This window comes from Populus alba, chromosome 9 (assembly GCF_005239225.2).
Source record: "Populus alba chromosome 9, ASM523922v2, whole genome shotgun sequence".
NCBI classification, from domain to species: Eukaryota; Viridiplantae; Streptophyta; class Magnoliopsida; order Malpighiales; family Salicaceae; genus Populus; species Populus alba.
The window spans coordinates 9197271-9216911 of NC_133292.1; the positions used below are offsets into that span (position 1 = coordinate 9197271).

Sequence of the window (19641 nt, forward strand, 5' to 3'; positions counted from 1 at the left end):
TTTTTTTTGGCTTTGCAGAACAAATTATCAGAGATTGCTGAGTAATTTGGCAACAAAAAGACCTAATAAAAGAAAAAGATTCAGCGATAAAAATGAAAAAGAGCAAAGAGTGGCACTGTGGATTCCAGTAGAAAGAGTCGATGCCTTTTTCTTTTTCTTGTTAATTGTGTGTTTTTAGAACTTCGTAATTATAATCTGTAATAACGATCAAAATCTCTGGATAATGAAGGCCGAGCAAGACTAGCTGCTGGTTGCTTTTCTATGCATGCATGGATGTCAGCTGGAAACCATTCATGTGATGCATTCGGGTACACGTGTATTCTTAGAAGGTCCATAAGCTTCGCTCCCAATCCATACACGTGGAGCAATCTTTACATCGCCCCACAAATACGCCTTGGCTCCGTTTGTTTGCAGGAAAGTGGTTTCCGGTTTTGGAACTCAAAAATTCCGGGGAAAAATGAATTCCTGGAAAGTGAATTCCGGGAAAGTATTTTCCGATGTTCGGTAGTGTTTCAAAATGAACTGGAAAACACTTTTTGTTTGGTTGTGTGTATGGAAAATGAACTGAAAAATAATTTATTAATGAATTAAATTTTTTTTCAAGTTTATCTAATATATATATAATATTTAATATAAAATATTTAATCACTTACAATTGTCATAACCCAATTTTGATCTTTTTATTTTTATTATTTAAAAAAAAAAAAGATGATGAAAAATAAAAATAAAATAAATGAAGGATGAATTAAAATTTGGGTTAAGGGCAACATGATTGGAAGTTTAAAAATTTAATTAAACTCTTGACTAGTTTAATTAATTAAATCAAGAGTTTTAATTGGAGAATTGATTTAATTAAATTTTAGATTATTTTAATTAATAAAATCAAGAGTTTAATTGAAGAGTTAATTAAACTTTGATTTAATAAAATAAACCTATTACTTAAATAAAATAAACCAACTCTTTGCATTTTAATTTGCTACAGTAGCAGTGAATTATAATTTCCTGCTACGTAGCAGTGAATTAAAATTCACTGGCAGCCGTGCGGAAAGTGTTTTCCTTTCTTTTAACCAAAGGAAAACACTTTCCTTTCTCAAGTAACGATTTTAAACGTTGACCGGAATTAAGTTTCCGGTTTTACTGTTTAACATTTGTTTCGGGAATCAGGAAAACGAATTCCAGGTCGGTTTTTTTGAAACAAACAGAGCACTAGAGTCTGAATGATTTGGCTCCGTCCAAAGAGCGTGAATCAAGTAAATAAATAGGACTGCAGTGTCTAATCGAGAAAAAGCAATTTGAAAATATTTTGAAACTCATTGAAATTTTAAAAAAAATCGATGAGTTTGGTTAGTCCGGTTTTAATTTTTAAGGAATAGAACTCAAATAGTAAAAAAACCGAGTGCCAAATTATAAAAAACCGAGCCAAAACAAAAAAAACCGAGTTAAATAAAAAAAAACTAAGCTGAACCGGTTTGAACCAATTTTTTCTAAAAACCAAACCAAAACCGGCCAGTTTGAACTGGTTTTGATGTTTTTTTTTTTAAAAAAATTTAGTTTAATTATTTTTTTTATAAAAATTTAATCGAACAAAATAACCACCTCTAATATCTAATTAAAAAAAATAATTAAAAATATTTTTAAAAGCTTAGATAACATAATAACAGATAACATCTAAGAGCCCTGTTAAACCCTTGTTTATTTTTTTGTTTTTTAAAAAATTGTTTAAAATTAAATTTTTTTTTATATATTTTTAGATTATTTTAAAGTGTTAATATTAAAAATAATTTTTTAAAAATAAAAAAAAAATTATTTTAATATATTTCTAAATAAAAAATAATTATAATTACATTTCAAAAACATTTCCTTATAGGCCTTATACAGGTAAAAAAATAATGTATACATTGAATACAGGCACATATGCACAGCAGCATGCTTTTGTTTAAAAGACAGGGACCACGACGTAAAAATGGCGGTTCAACGATTTCGTGTCAACATTGAGGACATACATTCCCCGTGCAGATCGGTGTCTTGGACTAATTAATCCTACCCCTCTTATCATTCAATATAATTTTGAGGTCTAGGACTCTTTATATTATTATATATACACACGGAGGGTTTTTTTTTTTTTTTCCATTCATATTTATCATAGTTATCGGATCTATTTTGAAGTCTGACTTGATTAAGGACTCCAGTCATCCAATCTCAAAACAGTGTTATTTAAAGATATTAAAAATAAATAATTAAATATAATAAATACTAGAAAAATACATGATTATGTTTATTTTTTTGAAAACGGTAATTCTGCTGCAGAGGGATCAACAAGTTGACCTTGTAAACCATTTGGAGTTTAATAACCATGAACTTTATTATTATTAATATTGTATTATGATTATTTTTAAATAATTTTTCGTATTAAAATATATATTATAATTTTTTTTATTTTTTTAAAATCATTTTTAATATCAAGCTATCATCATAGACAATGTAGCTAGGGCAAGAACTTTCTACTTTCGATCGAGCATGCCCGATAATTGGCTACGTGCATACCTGCTGGAAACTAACAGGATTCGGAAACGTGCTCACTTCAACTCCAGCAGCCTGTACCGTGACTGAAACTGTGAAAAACGTTTTTTTTACACCATACAAAATAATAGTTAATTATCAATCAATAAAAAAATTGATTCCTCTATTTTCTAGACAAATCGATCCACCGGTCAAGCATAATTTATAAGCCCGTTAAAACAGAGTGATATATCAATTGATATGTTAATAGTTTACATAAAAAATTATGAAGAATGAGAAGGTATTCTAATTTTATAGAAATAGAATCCACAAAAAACTTATATTGTTAAAAAAATTATAATAATTATACTCAAGATTAAGCCCTTCATTATCAAATTACACAGGTTTTGCAATATATACATTTAAAATAATGAAAATGTTAAAGTGCAGATTACTAGAATATATAATTTTATGTTTTTTTTCAAACTCGTAAAATCAGTCCAATTTTATTGAGTTTGATTGACTTTACTACTTTTAAAATTTTAATTTAATTTGACATAGGAGATCCATATTAACTTATAAAATTTTAAGAATAAATTCACTTTTTTAACAACATGATCGTGACTGTGACAATAACACCAGCAGTTTTTTAAACCTGAATTATATATATAGATTATAAAACTCAAGTTATAATCGTACTTAATAGTCGAGCTAGCTTTTATTTGTAGTTTTATACTATAAACAATCAATGGATCCTTCTAGCAGTGTCCAGTGACACCCATCCATAATAAAAATACTAACAGATACATAGTTTGAATTCACGTAACCCATCATGCTTCAATAACATATTCAGCAGTTTATTACATTACATGCTTGTCTGTATCCTAACTAACGATCCTGCACGTTTAAGTCGTACGTTTCCACCGTTTGGTTAGGACTATATATTTATATTCGAGCATGTATGGATGCGGCAGGATCACAAACCTATTTGGTGTAGCTAGCTTGCTTCCATTAATTTGTTTTTTTTTTTTTTTTTTTTATGGTGGTAAGAATAAATATGAAACGGCAGCCGAAGTTTGAATTCATTAATACACGAAGCCTACTCCCGCTGGTTTGCTTCAAGCTGGACCTTCGGATTGCTTGATTGGATATAGAAATTGACCTGACCTAAATCACGGAGCATAAATTAAGAATGTCAATTTCTTTCCGTCGACCCTTAAAGATGAGCCACGCAGTTGCACCAACTACCAAATATTTGAGAGCACGCAGCTACCTTCATTGAATATTAAGGACAGTTTGGAAATGCAGTAGAAATCTGTATTTTTTAAAAAAATTAATTTTTTTATGTTTTTAAATTGTTTTAATATGCTGATCTTAAAAATAATTTTTTAAAAAATAATAAAATAAATATTATTTTGATACATTTTAATCGAAAAGTACTTTGAATCGTAACCACAATTCAAAATATTTTGATATAGTAAAAAAAAACATACCTTACTATTCATCCTCTCATATGTTATTGTGGATGGACTATTCAGATTTTTTTGTTTTTCAATTTTTTAGGTGATTTGGTTGTAATTGAAAGCCAATTAATTTTATTTTCTTTTATAAAAATATGAGACTGAAAAAAGAGAGATCAAAATAATAAAAAAAAATACTAAACAAAGTGGCATGCCATAAGTCTTGCAAAAAATACATTTTAATTCTTAAAAATTTAAAAATCATATAATTTTAGTATCTCAATATTTTTCTAATTCAATTTTGATATAAAAATTTATTTTTATTATTTTTTATTATTTGATTGATAGAAGAGAGAGAAAAGTTGATGAATTTTAATGGTTTAAAGAGAAACATATTATTAACAACAATTACAATAACTGAAATAAAATAAGTTTATACGAGGTATCTTTTTACCTTTAAAAATGGTTAAAAAAACATATAAATTTGGGATGATATTTTTTTTATAAGAAAATAAAAATATATAAATCATTAACTAGTGTTAGAATTAAAAGCTGGCTCCAATTGTGTGGTGATGGTTTATCTAGGTGTTATCTATTTGTACGGTGATTGTCCCGTAAATCACTTTTTTTTTTTTTTTTTTTTTCCAGGGATACGTTTCCTGTCCAGAATAGTGGGCTCTATATTCATGCCAAGAGTCAAATTGTACTTTGTGCACTGGCTTTCAATTATCAAGCGAGAAACTCTTTCAATGTTCGTGGTAACTGTTCTTCGCACACGTGGCTGAAGAAGGAGGGTGTTAGTTGCACTTTTTTTTTTTCTTTTATCAAATAATATGATAATCAATACAAATTAAAATTTTTTTTTATTTATTTACGTGGGTGTCCGGACTAGCTTGCGAGCACCACAACTAATCCCACGGCTCACTTGAACATCCTGCAAACCTAATGAACATGTAAGGCACCGTGTAAAGAGGTGATAGGCATACACGCTGAGACTTAAACCCAAAATACAAAGACAAAAAAAGCCCTTCTGATACCGCTGGGTTACAAGCCTCGGTGTCGCATTAAAATTTTCTTCTAGTTTTTCTGGAAAGATTTGAATTAAAAAAAATAAAATTGTGTTTATTGTTCATTATATCGAAGCCATTGCAGTGCAAAAATTAACTGTTCTTAAAGTTAAAACACAATTTAGTTCTTTATTTTTTTTCATATTTTATCCATTTACTTTATTTATTTATTTTTTAGCCGTGAGTTTTATTTTTATTATATTTCATTAATATAATATTAAGAGATAACAAATAAAGTCATCATAAAAGGTGGAGGGGAAAAGCTTCTTGTTGACTATATTATATTTTGGCCATGAAAACATCATTTTTTATGTTCATGAGTTCATCTTAAAAAAAATATTTAATTGAGGTGATTTTAATCTAATTATACTAAAAAAATGAATAAGGGCTTGAAAAGGATTTTCTCTCTAGTGTTTTGAAACTAATTAGATTATGTTTCAGAGTTACATTTAAAATTATCAAGTTTATAAAGTATTTTTTAAATATTTTTAGATAAAAATAAATTAAAATTTATTTATTTTATCAAAATATCCTAAAACTCGATTTTCTCGGACAATAAAGATAGCTCAAATTTATTACTGTTTAAACAAAAAGTGACAAGCATTGTATAAGAAATTAGACTTTGGACAAAAATACATTTTTTATTAAAATAAAAATAAATAAATAAATAATGAAAAAGGAGTTTTGAATAAAAGAATACATTTTTCCTCTTTAGATTTAAATCACCTCAACTTTTATGAATTTTTATTTTAATTATTTTAAGTTTTCATGTTGCTGATAAAAAAATCCATGGCTATATGAAATAAGAAAATTTGAATAAAAATTACATCTTCTAATCTAAAGCCTAAATAATCTAAATTCTTTTTGTGTTTTATAAATCACCTCAAATTAAAACAAAATTAATTTTGAAAATCACCGCACAAGGCTTTGAAGGAGAAAGCAGGCGAGTCAAAGTAAAAAGGAAGAAGAGTCCACAATTGCAACTGTCTTCCTCCTCACATCGAATCATTCCTTCTAAACCCAGAAAACTCGACCGTCGTCCTCGTGACATGTGAAGTTAAACCTTATCCAAACTGCAAACAAACCCATATCAGTCATTTCATTACCATCACCCCCATTCAGACAAAACCCATATCATGAAGCTTCCTTAACTTTTATTAGACTTACAAAAATCATTGTCCAAGAGGAAAAAAAAGATATCACCCAGAGTAGTAAAAGAAGGTGAAAAGGCAAAGTGAAAGACACAAAACCCTGTTTTCTTTTGCTTATAGATTGAAGGAAAGAAAGAAGGCGTAAAGAGTTAGTTTTTAGAGGAGTCAGAAGGAAAAAAATAATGATATAATTAAAAAGAAAACTTTATCACAAGTTCTCTCCTCTTCCTCTCTCTTTCTCTATTATATCTCTGCAACTCCCATTCTCTAATTTAAAAGGAAAAAAAAAAATGAAAAACCCATGAAGGGTCGGTGAGCTTTTCACGTGTTTTTTGTTCAAAAATCGAATCTTTTTGGTCCACGTATAGTTCCATTTCGATCTCTCTGGAAAAGGTTTTCTCCAGTGATGTTGATAATGTGAGTTAGTGATTGAGCCTTTTATTTATTTATTTTTTATTTTTCTTCTCGCGGATTCTTGTTTGTTTGAGAGATATATTTAAAGTAGAGGGAGTTATAAGGAGAAATGGATCGATCGGCGATGACAGTGGGACCGGGAATGGACCTGCCGATTATGCACGATGGAGACCGGTATGAGTTAGTGAAAGATATTGGGTCAGGGAATTTTGGTGTGGCTAGGTTGATGAGGGATAAACAGACTGATGATCTTGTTGCTGTTAAGTATATCGAGAGAGGTGAGAAGGTTAGTTCTATTGTGTTCTTTTATTTATTTTTGGTCTGATTTTCACTCCTTTTTTTTACGAAGTTTATTATGGGATTTTGAGCTTGCTTAAGTTTGCTTCTAGTTACAGCTTAATGGGAAGCTCTTAATTTAGTGGTTAATTAATTTGAGTTATCATTTACGTTTGTTTGTGCGTGCTTGAGGGCTGATTTATGTATTTCTTTGGTGTGAATTCTATTTGTTTTGTTTCGATTTACTTCAGTGTCTAATCAGTTGTTTTGCTTTATTTCTATACTTGAACTGAGCTCCTTTCACTTTTTTTCTAGGTTTACAGGCTATAGTTGTTTTGCGATTGTTTGATTTTTTTTTGGTTTTGGATGATCAAATGTTTATACTGATTTTACTTCTTAGATGCCTGATCTGACGAATTTTGTTATGAATGTGATCAACAAGGGGGTAAAAATTAGAAGCGAAAGCACAACTTGGCAGAGCAATGACAGGCTATAAGAATATCATATATCGGCCACAAGTTTCAAACTGCGACTTACAAAACCTGTATATAACCGTGAATTTTTGCTGCCTGCATGGCTATAGGTTAAGTAATTTGCCCGAGAAAGAAATGTAAAGAAACTGAATGTTACTTTTCATATGAAATAACTTGCCAGTCTTGGCCGTTAGGTTTCTTGAAATCGGCCATCCATTTTTAGTTTGTATTCTGACACTAATGCAGAGCTTATATCCAAGTTATTGATTGTGCAGTCATTAGGGATGACAATTTGATCTAAGCCTGATGGATACCGATCTGAATGAACAATTTTTTATTTTATTTTATTGTTATGGATAATTACTTTACTTGATGGGTGATGGATAAGGTATAGATATTGGCAAACCCGACCCAGGATATATATTTGTATTATATAGATAAATATAGAACATTTTTATTATTTTTTTAATTCAATAATATATATATATATATATATATATATCACTATTTTATTTTTTGTTGAACAATAAATAATAGTCATAAAATGGATATCTATATGGACACCCCAAACCCGATGGAAGGGGTATAAATATCTAAATCTTTTACTCCATGTGTAAAGGGTAGGGTGTGTATATAAAGAAACCTGACCTGGGGTACCATTACCATCCCTAGGAGTTGGCATTCTCGGTGTTATATGGGAAATCTTTGTACTTGATATGCAATAATTCAACAATAGATAAACTAACCTTAATTTATTTTCTGTGCAACAGATAGATGAAAATGTGCGAAGAGAAATCATTAACCACAGGTCGCTTAGGCATCCCAACATTGTCAGATTCAAAGAGGTCTGTCAATTCCTACAACTTAATCTTTTTTTCCCTTTACAAAGAGGTAGTTTTTATTCAATAACTCAATGACACGACTATAGGTCATATTAACCCCAACTCACCTGGCAATTGTGATGGAATATGCATCTGGTGGAGAGCTCTTTGAGCGCATATGTATTGCTGGTCGCTTCAGCGAGGATGAGGTTCTTACCCAACACATAGATATGTTTTAGTGATCCTGATATTTTTTTTTTGTAATGTGCTCTGCCTTGCGATGCAGGCACGCTTTTTCTTTCAACAACTTATATCAGGAGTTAGCTACTGCCATGCAATGGTTAGTAAATCCTATATTATGCCTTTGTTTATTGTTCTTACTTTAGCAAAGAGTATGAGGGGTTTGTTGTGTTTTAATTTATTCCTTTGTGAAGCAAGTATGCCACCGGGACTTGAAACTGGAGAATACATTGTTGGATGGAAGCCCAGCACCTCGATTGAAGATTTGTGATTTTGGTTACTCTAAGGTACAAGAATCCTTATGTTCTTATTGTTGAAAATCCATAATATGATTTCTTGGATTTCTATAGGATCATGGATGAACATTTGTAAAGATTTTTCCTGTTCAATTGCTGACATAGTTGCATATTGTCCGTATTTGCTTTTATCAGTCATCTGTGCTGCACTCACAACCGAAATCTACTGTTGGAACTCCTGCCTATATTGCTCCTGAAGTGTTACTTAAGAAGGAATACGATGGCAAGGTAGGATTTCTGTTCTTTTACTTGATTCAACATGCATGAACTTATGGAGCAAGGATGTCATTTTCACACTACAACATGTGTACATTACAACTCGATGTTATACTGATGTCTTGCAGTTAATTCTTTCATTCAGATTGCAGATGTATGGTCTTGTGGTGTGACTTTATATGTTATGCTGGTGGGAGCATACCCTTTTGAGGACCCTGATGAGCCCATGAATTTTCGCAAGACAATCCACGTAATTTATCACCTCTCTTCTTAGCTTAGTATGGGAGCTTTGCTGAGACCTTGACAAACCTATCCTGTTGTTTCTTTCAGCGAATTTTAAATGTCCAGTATTCAATTCCGGACTATGTTCACATATCTCCTGAATGCCAACATCTAATCTCAAGAATTTTTGTAGCAGACCCTGCAATGGTTAGTATGCTCTCTCTTGATTCCTGAAATTAGATTCTGTTAACATTTTTACAATGATTATCTGTTTGCCATCTCAAAAATATTGTTTTGATTGCTTATTTTTTGTCAAATGATATATATTACTCGCTCTTCACTGGAATGTCCTTTCTTTCCTCCTCACTCTCAGTATCTTGCTTCACCAATATCCTGTCCCAAATCCTTCATCCTCCCTCCCTTCATGGCTCTATTATTGACTTTTTGCGGGTAAAGTTTATAATTTGAATTCCTTTTTGAACAGAGGATTACCATTCCCGAGATTAGGAACCATGAATGGTTTCTAAAGAATCTCCCAGCGGATCTCATGGTAGAAAATACAATGAATAACGAGTATGAAGAACCTGATCAACCAATGCAAAGCATTGAAGAGATAATGCAAATAATATCTGAAGCCACCATACCTGCAGCAGGCACCCCCAGCCTCAACCAATATTTGACTGGCAGCCTGGACATTGATGACGAAATGGAGGACTTGGAGAGTGATCCTGAGCTTGACCTGGACAGCAGTGGAGAGATAGTATATGCAATGTGAATGCCTACCGGTGAAGGAGTATCTAGAATGCTGTGCTGATTGCCTGTGAAAGTGAAGTGACTGTAAAAGAATGTAGGACCAAGTTTCTACATGCATGTTTCCCATTATGCTAGCACCCTCAGAGGATTGCTTCTGTTCTTCTGTGATATGTTGTCACACCTTCAAGTGGCATATAAAATACTGTTTGTGTACACCTTGTAACACGGTCATGTAATAAAGTCTTGTTATATCTTATCTTGAATCATATTGCTTGCTTGTTCTGTTATAATTTCCTTTCCCGTTACTTTTTGTTTGCAGCAATATTTAGGGTGTGGATATGTCTTTGACAAAAGCAACAGGGTCAGGCTGGCTGTCTTTAGTGCCTCTGCTGGCAAAAGAAACAACAGGTTATCTTCGTCAAGGATGCGAGTGATCTGCAATCATCATTTCTTGGTAAAGCTGTTTATCAGCAAAGCTTCTTAGGCTCCTTTACTATTTGGGGTATGGAAGCAAGCAGAAAATTCGGATGATTTGGCTGAAACTGCTAACATCTCAAGACATCTCAAAATGAATGACAACTTAGCTAGGGCGAGAGAGAAAGGAAAATGGTTCATGTTCCTGAACATCCGAGGAAAAAACTTGATGATCTGACCTTCTGTCTGGTTTTGCTTAATACAACTCTTCTGGAGAACTACTTGTTCATGTTTTCGTTGGCCAGAACCTTGGACTCTTGTTTCTATTAAAAAAACTTTTTTCATTATTCATTATTTTTCTTATTTTGAAAAACAATACTTTCTTTATCCGAAGTTTTTTTTTTATATATAAAAACTTATAATGATTTGAAAAGTTCAACTTAAAAAAACAAAGGTCTCAATTTAATGTGACTATGAAAAAGTAAATTAATTAGTAATTAAATTTTATATGTAATTATTTATAAGAATATTGTTAATATTACCAAAAGAACCCTTTTATTATATACATATTAAGGTAGACAACGGATATGATGACAAGGAAAATCCGTTGAGACTTGTTCAAAAGAAAAGTAAAGATGAAGCCTCCTGGCGTCTGAGTGGTGTGGCTGGTTAGACGAAAAGAAAAATTAAAATTGAACCTGACGTGAATCGAACACGCAACCTTCTGATCTGGAGTCAGACGCGCTACCATTGCGCCACAGATCCACATGAGTTCATTATCCGAGATGTTATATTTAACTTCATCTATGCATAATATTCGAACATATGATTTTATGAACAAAGTCAAACCGAATTACATGTGAAACACAATTTAATTGAACTTTATCCATGCATCCCCTTTATCCACATTGTTGATCATGCTGCCTTTGCATAACACTCCATTGGCAAAGCGTGACATGGGTAACAAGTATAAGAGAATAATATAATTATTAAAATCTTTATTATGTGGTTATAAATTTAAATTTTATTATTTTATTTATTTAATAAAAATCAATCACAAGATAATCTAGCTCTTTAATAAAGGCTACCTCTTTCTGTCGATGAACTGCTAAGGATTCTAGCTCTTCAATACGCAGTCTTGCCGCCGCAAGGTCCTCGTCCTTCTCATATTTAATTTGAGGATTCTAGCTCTTTAACTCTGCTTCCTTGCTAGATATATTACTTTCAAGGATTTGTATATGATTCAGTGCATCTTCAAGGCCTCTCTCTTCTCCTCCAAATGCCTGTAGATGAAAGAAAACCATATATTGAAAAGTTGAAGCAACATCAAAGTATCTAAGCAAACATACAATAGAATCTGATAAAAAGACAAAGCTAACTAATGTATCTGAGCCTTTTCATACCAGTGTCAACACTTTTAACATTCTGCACCTGATGTTTTACAGAATGAAGCTCAATCTCCGAGCTCTTCTCTCTGCAATCTTTGTCGTTCTGCTTCTGCTTTAAGAATGTCAACCTGACAAGTGTTATATAAGACACTGATTTTGAAATTGTAAGCTGCTTTAACTCGACCATAAATTAGAAAACTAACCTTGTTTATAGCACATTAGTGGTGCATTCTAGCTCTTTAACAGATCTCTCAAGTGGCTTCGCCTGAACTTCTTTTTCTTCATCATAGATCTTTCCAGATTCAGCTATCTGTCAACAAAGTTTGCAGAGAAAGATCAGGAAACATGAAACAGATGTAATCTTACCAGCTCATCTTCTAAAGCCTCCATATATAGAAGCTATCGCTTCCTTGAGCTTATCCTTTTGATCCTTAGTGTTAGATTCAGACCCCTGCAACAGGCTTGGATCAAATAATAGTCCCTTTAGAATATCATCCTTCCTCGATAACTCGGCCTAGAACTGATGTTGTCAGAGACTAGCTCTGCAGCATGACATTCGAAGCATTCGATCTCTTTTATGAACTCAGATGCCCCTCCATATTTTCAACGGGAATCGTTTAAGAGCTTGTACTTTTGAATTTCAACGGCTAGCCTTTTTTGTTTTCAGCAGGCTAGCTGCTTGGGCTTGGAGGTTGATGTGCTGTATTTCTTGGGCATGGGTTTCGTATTTTCATGGGCCTCGATATTTTTAGTTGAATGATAGAGCTTACACTGGATCAGAAGAAGACGATGTTATCTACTCGGGGATCCATGTTTTTTTCAAAAAATACAAAAATACAAAAAAAAAAATATATTTTTTAATACAATTTTGAAATCCCAATTCTTCATTCTGTAGCTTAGTTGAAACAGCTTCCAAAACACCATTTTAAACAGCTTTTAAACTACACTAGACGTTCTTATTATTATTCTGATGATTTGATTGAAACGAAGGCAACGGGCTCAGCTACCATTCCAATTTTTAGATTTTTTTTTTATAAAAAAGTTGATTATTGACAATGCAAGCTCAAAAGGTTTAGTTGCCATCGGTTAATTAGCATGGCCTGCAAAGCCACGTTGCTGGTTGGTCGAATGGGGACCATTTCAATTATTTGGCAATTCTATTCATAATGTGTGCAGGGCAAGAACGAAAACTGTCCTCAAACTATCGTGCATCTCCCGACCGAGTGCTTCAACTATTAGGTGTCCCAATTGGGGCCCCGTTTGCTGAAGATTGATTCAATTAACCCCCATTATTATCTACACCATTTTGGTGTCAAAATTCATTAACAAAGATTTCTTAGCACTCAAAAAATCATGCAGTTTTAAAAGGGATTATAACTCTTTTTGTTTGTGAAAAGAGTTAGGAGCGTCCAGGTGTGGTATTTAATGCGAAAAGCAGCCCGGGTTTTGCACTAAAATAAAGCTTAAATTGAAGGCACATGCAACATTAAGGGACTCATTGACCGTGGATAAAACTGGGCATGAATTGAGTAGAATCTCAGTAGATGGGGACTCAATTGGGAGAATTAATAGTTGGATCACTCAGTTGAGATAGGCATAACTGTTTGGGGGCAAGTTCTTACTTACCCCGTATTGTTTTTAGGCCAAAGTGTTGCTCTCATAGCGAAACACAAAATATCATGGCAGGTCATCTCATTATTGAAGGATAACATGATGGCGTCTTCTCCTTTTCAACTGTAGTAATCATATGCCTTGTTGCTATTGGTAAACACACACATGAAGTTTAGATATGGCTTATCTCTCCTCAACTTGAGTTTCCCCCATGTCTTCAACAGTCAATATTACTGTGAAATAGACGGATAGAGAGGGAGAGCTAGCTAGCTTCTTGTTTAGATGTCTCTTGGGGTTTCCAAAAGCCAAAATAGACAATAGACTGTAGGATATCTTCTATTTTCAAAAAGAAAAGAAAAGGATTGGTATTTTCTCTCTCTTTTCCCATCGTGGTAATAGCGAAGCCTATTCTTCTGTTGCTATATATATATATGCGGGTTGCTTTAATTTGAAAAGTTAGGGAGAGGGACGCGGAGGAAAGAAGAAGAGAGCAGATAAAAATGGTGATACAAAGATTAGAGATGTGCATAGCCCTAGTAAAACTGGCTATGGAGTTTTTCATGGCTGTGGTTGAAGCCATTGGAATAGTTATTCAACGGAATGGTACAGCCGCACCGCTAGCAAACCATCATTATATTGCTCCGGTTCCTTTTGTTGGTTTTCTTCCATGAAAGCTGATCGCTCTGTCCAGTTTCTTCACAAGAAAGCGTCTACAACTCTTTCAGGTTTCTTTCTTAATTTCTTTTATGGCTATGTGTACATAAAGGAGAGGTTTGTAGCTCGTGAGAGATAATGCCTTCTTTGTAATTAAACTCTATCTGTATGATTTTAATTTTGTCATAGTTTTTCTTTTTTCTTTAATTACAAAGTAGAGGCTAGAACACGAGACCTGCAGGAGACTCTATCTCGCCAATTGAGTTACATGCTCGATGATTTTGATGGTTCTGTTTCTTGATTATCTTTGTAAGTAATTAATCTGCTATTCCCATTAATTAACTTGCAATATATTTACTTTTGTCATTAATTTCTTCGAAATCTCTCTCTCTCTCTCCCCTGCTATGTTAATGCTCGAGATTGTTTGGGAGATAATGCTCGAGATTGTAAATGAAGTCCAATAATGGACTTATCCACACACACACACACAGAGGAAACTCCATTGTCAAAAATTAACAAGATGGTGTGGGCCATGAATCATATAATCATAGTAGTGATGTGGGCCAGAGGTAGTAGATTCGAATGAATAGAGACAACGATATGATGAGAGCATCATTACACTTACATTATTTCACACAAAAACAATAGTATTTCAAGCATGAAAAATATAATTTAATCACAGGGCATCTTCTTTTTCTTTCAAACAATCAAGAACAGCACTTCTCCATTAATGTGATTAAATCGAATTGCCGGTGGACGTGTTCTTGTAATTGCTGGCATAAGCCGGGATAATAAATGCTTCATGGTAAAATTATTAGCCCAAGGATGACACAGAATCAGTTTTTTTACACCTGTCAATTACATGTTACTTTTGCTGGAGGAATCTGTAAATACATACCGGGTTCACAGAGTTGTAACTCAGTTGTTTTGAATTGTGGGCATGTTCTGAGGCTCTGAGCTTCTTCGCCAAAACAAACGTTAAAATCAAGCATGCGGCCTTGCTGCAATTTTATGAACAAAGAGAGATCAGGTATGATCCTGTTATTTCACATCAAGATGCTACTGCCCATAGGAGTGAAATCATGTTTCTTAATCAATATAATAGCTCAACTTGTATCATATTCCCCTACCCCTAAAATATTTCAAATTCGAGTCTCTGTTTTGTTAAGGAAAATAGAATATAATTAGGTGTTTCTTTAAATGGTGGATAGTCAACATGCTGTGCTTTTAATTAATTAAATTAAAAATTAATTAATTTTGAGAGCTAGCTCAACAATTTAGGTTTTAAATTTATTTTCTAATAATTATGGGTTCGAGTTTTTTTAAAGTCATTAAAAATTTATATAATTATTAATTTTAAAATTTGTAAAATTAAAGTTATATATAAGCTAAATTAAATATGCAAGTTAATAATAAAAAAAAGGTAATTAAATTGATTGCGGCAAATGCAATGCATTCTGTACTTAATAAACACATGATATATAGGCCTGTTTAAACTTAAAACTAAATTATCTTTAGCTGATCTGTTTCGCTAAGCAACCTTACTGTCTTTCATTTACCCCCCCTCTCTACGTGTTTCAATAACTATAGCTTAAACGAAGAGCATTAGCATCCATGATCATAAGAGATCCTTGCAGAAGAGATATTAATTTAGTTGACCCCGTTAATCAAGAAAGATAGCTAAGTAGTGACATGAGAACACCATTTCACATTTTATTTTGTTAGACGCAAAATATTTTTAAAAACGAAAGAATATTCCTTAATCACAAGACGCCTGTTTATATATATATATACAGATTTTTTTTAATTAATTATATATTAACAATTCCAGTTAAAAAATCAAATTACATTAAAATTTAATAAAGAGAATCAATAATATTATAATTAATGAATGATCTAAAAAAATAAGAGATAACTAGTATAAATCAATAAATTAATATCACGAAGAAATAATTTAAAAGTCTTAGAAAAAAAACTTCTTAATACTAAAAAATTACTAAATGGTAGGAAATACACATGAACCTGATGACCACTTGGTTGTTTCTATCATAATAAGTCTTAATAGACTCCTTTTGAGTTGCAAACTAATGAGCATAAAGTAGTAATTAATTAACATAAATTCAATAATGAAATAAATCCTTAAACAATGTGTAATACGCTAGAAAAAAAATCCAAATTAAAAATAATTATTCAAAAATAAATAAATAACATAGGATACTAAAAATAAATTCTTCATGTAGCTCAAATCTTTTATTTTTACATATTCTTGGAAAATCAGAGTCTTGATTTCAAACATGTCATTCTTTCTCATTTGGATGAATAACGAGGCCTATGATATATAATTGGAAAGCTTGAGATGTCTAGTTTTCATCTCAACTTTAATCGCAATAAAATTCCATCGGTAGCTCTAGATATGTCCCAAACAGTACACGAAGGTTTAGTTTGATAGATTTGACAGGATTTATCTACTAACTTTCACCTTCTGAAATATTATGTTCCCAAACTTCATTTGATCTAAAAATTTTCCACAATATATTTTCACGTGTCTAATATTTTTCTATAAAATTTGAGTTTTATCCAATATACAGTTTGAAAGATATATTCAATCTTGCAAAACTAGTCATCAAACATCTTAAAATCAAATTTGAATATGACTTAGTTCAAATCACAAATTTAGTAAACTTGTAAAATCAGACCGAACTTACCGAGTTTATTGACTTTACACAAGTCAAGTTCAATTTTACTAGTATTTTAATATTTAGTCTGATTTTTAAATACATATTAACTTATAAAATTATATTATTTTAATTCATGATTTCAATAACAATAAATGTGGAGATTTTAAAAGTTAGAAATTTCTTAAATGCTACATTGATGAGCATGAATGATGACTTTAGGTGGGTATCATATCAGTAACAAAAGAGGGGCGTGGGCAAGGCAAGCTGTTGGATAACCATGGATACCCAATCGAGTTCGGGCGGGCAAAGACTCGGGTTTGGATATGGATATTAAATATTACAAAACCCGACCCATAATATTCACTGTCATTCATAATTAGAAGCCATTCCAACAACAAAGACCTTATCTGATACCAGTACATTTATTAATTCTGGCACCCTTGAACTCAAATATATTTATACCATGAGCAAATTCCTAACTCATACTTCTGGAGATATTTTCTTGCTAATTACAAAGATTAGCATGTCTGCATGAAGGACATGCTACAAGTTAATTGATCTTGACCCCTCTTGTGCCTTTGCTCTGTGGACATAAAGCTTCTATTACTAAAATAAAGATGAAAATTAAAAGAAAGAAGAAAAACGCAATTACCCAGTAGCTCTTTATTAAATGTTGAGGCAGCAACAGAAACACCTTATTTTTATTATTCATATATAATCCTGGGAATATACGGGCATCAATTATATTTCTTAGAAATTCCTTGCAGACAAGCCCAAAGTTCCTTGGGTTTAGACATCATGGTCATGTGATCGGATCCTCGTATCTCTTTCACTTCATTGGGTGGATTTTTTTGGATCATCCATTGTTGAAAATCTTTCTCCAATGTCAAATCTTTCTCTGCAATGATAAAAACTCTTTTAACCGAGCCATATTTCTCCCTCGTTAGTACAAGGTCCCTTGACAATTCTTGATCAGTAAATAGACGTGTTTCCCTCATCAGTGTTGTGGCCAATGTCCAGTCCTGAAGCCATTTTGTCACCATAAATTTCATCAGGATCTCAATATTAAGAGAATAAATGTAAAAAATTGTGACGTATTGGGTCTCAAAAGAAAGAAAAAAAACCCTCAGATTTTGCCTATGAATCTGTAAGGTTCTTACCTCAATTGGACTGAGCTGATACAATCTTAAAAGTAGGACTTTGGGCCCAAAGATAAGAGATGTTGGTGGGTTATTCGGGCCATTACCGAACGTGAAGCGTGTGTCTAACGTATCAGTTTGCCTTCTTACACGCTGCGGTCACATCACATGCACAAGAAAAGTGAAAAAGTTGAAAATTGTGAGGCAGGAGAAGAATGTAACTTAACAAATTCATTGCATGTTGTGATGTAAAAAGGTTACTCAATCGAATAAGAGTTTTTTTTTTTGTTTCTTTCTGCATTTACCTCTTGATCAAGAGTGGAAATGTTAAGGGAAGGGCCTGGCATGAGGGCAGTAAGGAAAACAGCCACGGAAATCTTGCTTGGAAGTCTCTCCATGGTTTGAGAAAGTGCCACTCCCCCCAAGCTATGACCAACAAGGATAACCTTTTCATTTGGTGGTAGAGATGCCAGAAGATCTCTCAGCGGCCTGATATAGTCAGATATTGATTGAAGATCGCTAATCTGCCGTGGGTCAATCCCAGAAGCAGCTAAATCTATAGTGGTAACATTGTGACCTGATGATCTTAATAGAGGCACAAGTTTGTACCAACACCAGGCACCATGGCTTGCCCCGTGAACTAGCACAAAATGCTTGCTACGATTATGGAGTGGCTGCGACAAGGCCTCACTGGTTGCAAAATTGAAAAGGATGATGAAAATGGAAAGTAACACCAAATGTTTCTTTGCTTGCTCCATGCTTCTCTTGAAGTGGCAGGTTTCTACAAGGCTTGTCCTTGACAGACTCTGCTCGCATTATATATATATGCAATTCGGCCGTAGGTTTACTGATAAGGCCACTGTAGAAAATTAAGAGTTTACCAAACTCCTGGCATGCATCTCTAGATCAGCGTGGTTCTTAATGAGTTTGGTAAACTTGTGCCTAACACCTTCATGATTCCGGTTGCAGAAATTGTTGAAGATATGCCTTATATTTGTTTCTTCTATATTCTTCACAAAATCAATTAAACTAGTTTGATAATTCAACTTTAATCATCTGCTTTTCAATAAATTATACCAAATTTCATTACTTTTCATAATCATCTGCATGTTTTACTTATTCTCGAAGGGCTTGTTTCTTGGTGGACCGTGTATCATGACATTGTCGTTTTTTTTTTTTTACATTTATTTATTATACCAAATGCTATCCATTTGTTAATATCGAAGTGTTTAGAGGTTTCATTAGCAGGTTTAATGATACTATCAATAAATTTCGCATGACTTTGTCATTTTTTTTTACATTTATTTATTTTTTGTTCAACCCGGCACACGCCATTTAGTTAGTCGTTGATCACTAGATAATGTAATTAACCACGATGATGATATAGAGAAGCCAGGATGACGGGAATACCATAGGCATCCGTAGGAGTACCAAATTTTTAGTTTTCTCCTAAAATTTCAATGGTGCGATCATATATGCTAGTTTTTGTCTGATGATGGTTTATTTGTTGACTTTACTGATAATGAATAATGTCACCAACATATATATATATATATATATATATATATATATATATATATATATATATATATATATATATATATATATATATATAGATGGTTTATTTGTTGACTTTACTGATAATGAATAATATGGTTTATTTGTTGACTTTACTGATAATGAATAATGTCACCAACATATATATATATATATATGCAGTTGGAGTTGGCTTGACGCAACCCAATCTTCATCTGTTTTTCTCTCGATCACTTCTCAACATTATCTTGAGAAAGGATGGTCAAGACAATGACATCCTTGCGACCACCAACGCCGGGTCAAGGTCAGGAATTAGGCAGCGTAATTACAGTG

General features: G+C 32.6%; 2 protein-coding genes and 1 non-coding gene across 5 annotated transcripts; 1 reads left to right on the plus strand and 2 right to left on the minus strand.

Annotated features, from left to right (window-relative positions):
* The first annotated feature begins 6136 nt into the window (after positions 1 to 6136).
* On the plus strand, positions 6137 to 10154 carry LOC118058689 (serine/threonine-protein kinase SAPK10). Of its 2 annotated transcripts, none has more exons than XM_035071415.2 (9): positions 6137 to 6877; positions 8111 to 8185; positions 8269 to 8370; positions 8448 to 8501; positions 8596 to 8688; positions 8833 to 8925; positions 9059 to 9163; positions 9244 to 9342; positions 9620 to 10154. In XM_035071415.2, exons 1-9 carry the CDS (start codon positions 6701 to 6703, stop codon positions 9908 to 9910), a joined length of 1089 nt encoding a protein of 362 aa, XP_034927306.1. In that variant the 5' UTR covers positions 6137 to 6700; the 3' UTR covers positions 9911 to 10154. The 2 variants fall into 2 exon arrangements, with proteins under 2 accessions (XP_034927306.1, XP_034927309.1); XM_035071418.2 differs by having other exon boundaries at positions 6699 to 6869.
* Positions 10155 to 10995: 841 nt separating this feature from the next.
* Positions 10996 to 11067, minus strand: TRNAW-CCA (transfer RNA tryptophan (anticodon CCA)). Its single transcript has one exon. It is a non-coding gene; the product is annotated as a tRNA-Trp (tRNA).
* Positions 11068 to 16970: 5903 nt separating this feature from the next.
* LOC118058695 (methyl jasmonate esterase 1) lies at positions 16971 to 18590 on the minus strand. 2 transcript variants are annotated; one of them, XR_012170705.1, is made up of 4 exons: positions 18078 to 18590; positions 17794 to 17925; positions 17286 to 17655; positions 16971 to 17216 (listed from the first exon to the last, which is right to left on the minus strand). XR_012170705.1 is itself a non-coding variant. In XM_035071425.2 (3 exons), the coding sequence occupies exons 1-3, from the start codon at positions 18528 to 18530 to the stop codon at positions 17371 to 17373; spliced, it is 870 nt and encodes a 289-aa protein (XP_034927316.1). In that variant the 5' UTR covers positions 18531 to 18589; the 3' UTR covers positions 17273 to 17370. The 2 variants fall into 2 exon arrangements, 1 of the variants encoding a protein (XP_034927316.1); XM_035071425.2 differs by lacking the exon at positions 16971 to 17216 and having other exon boundaries at positions 17273 to 17655; positions 18078 to 18589.
* Positions 18591 to 19641: the final 1051 nt, after the last annotated feature.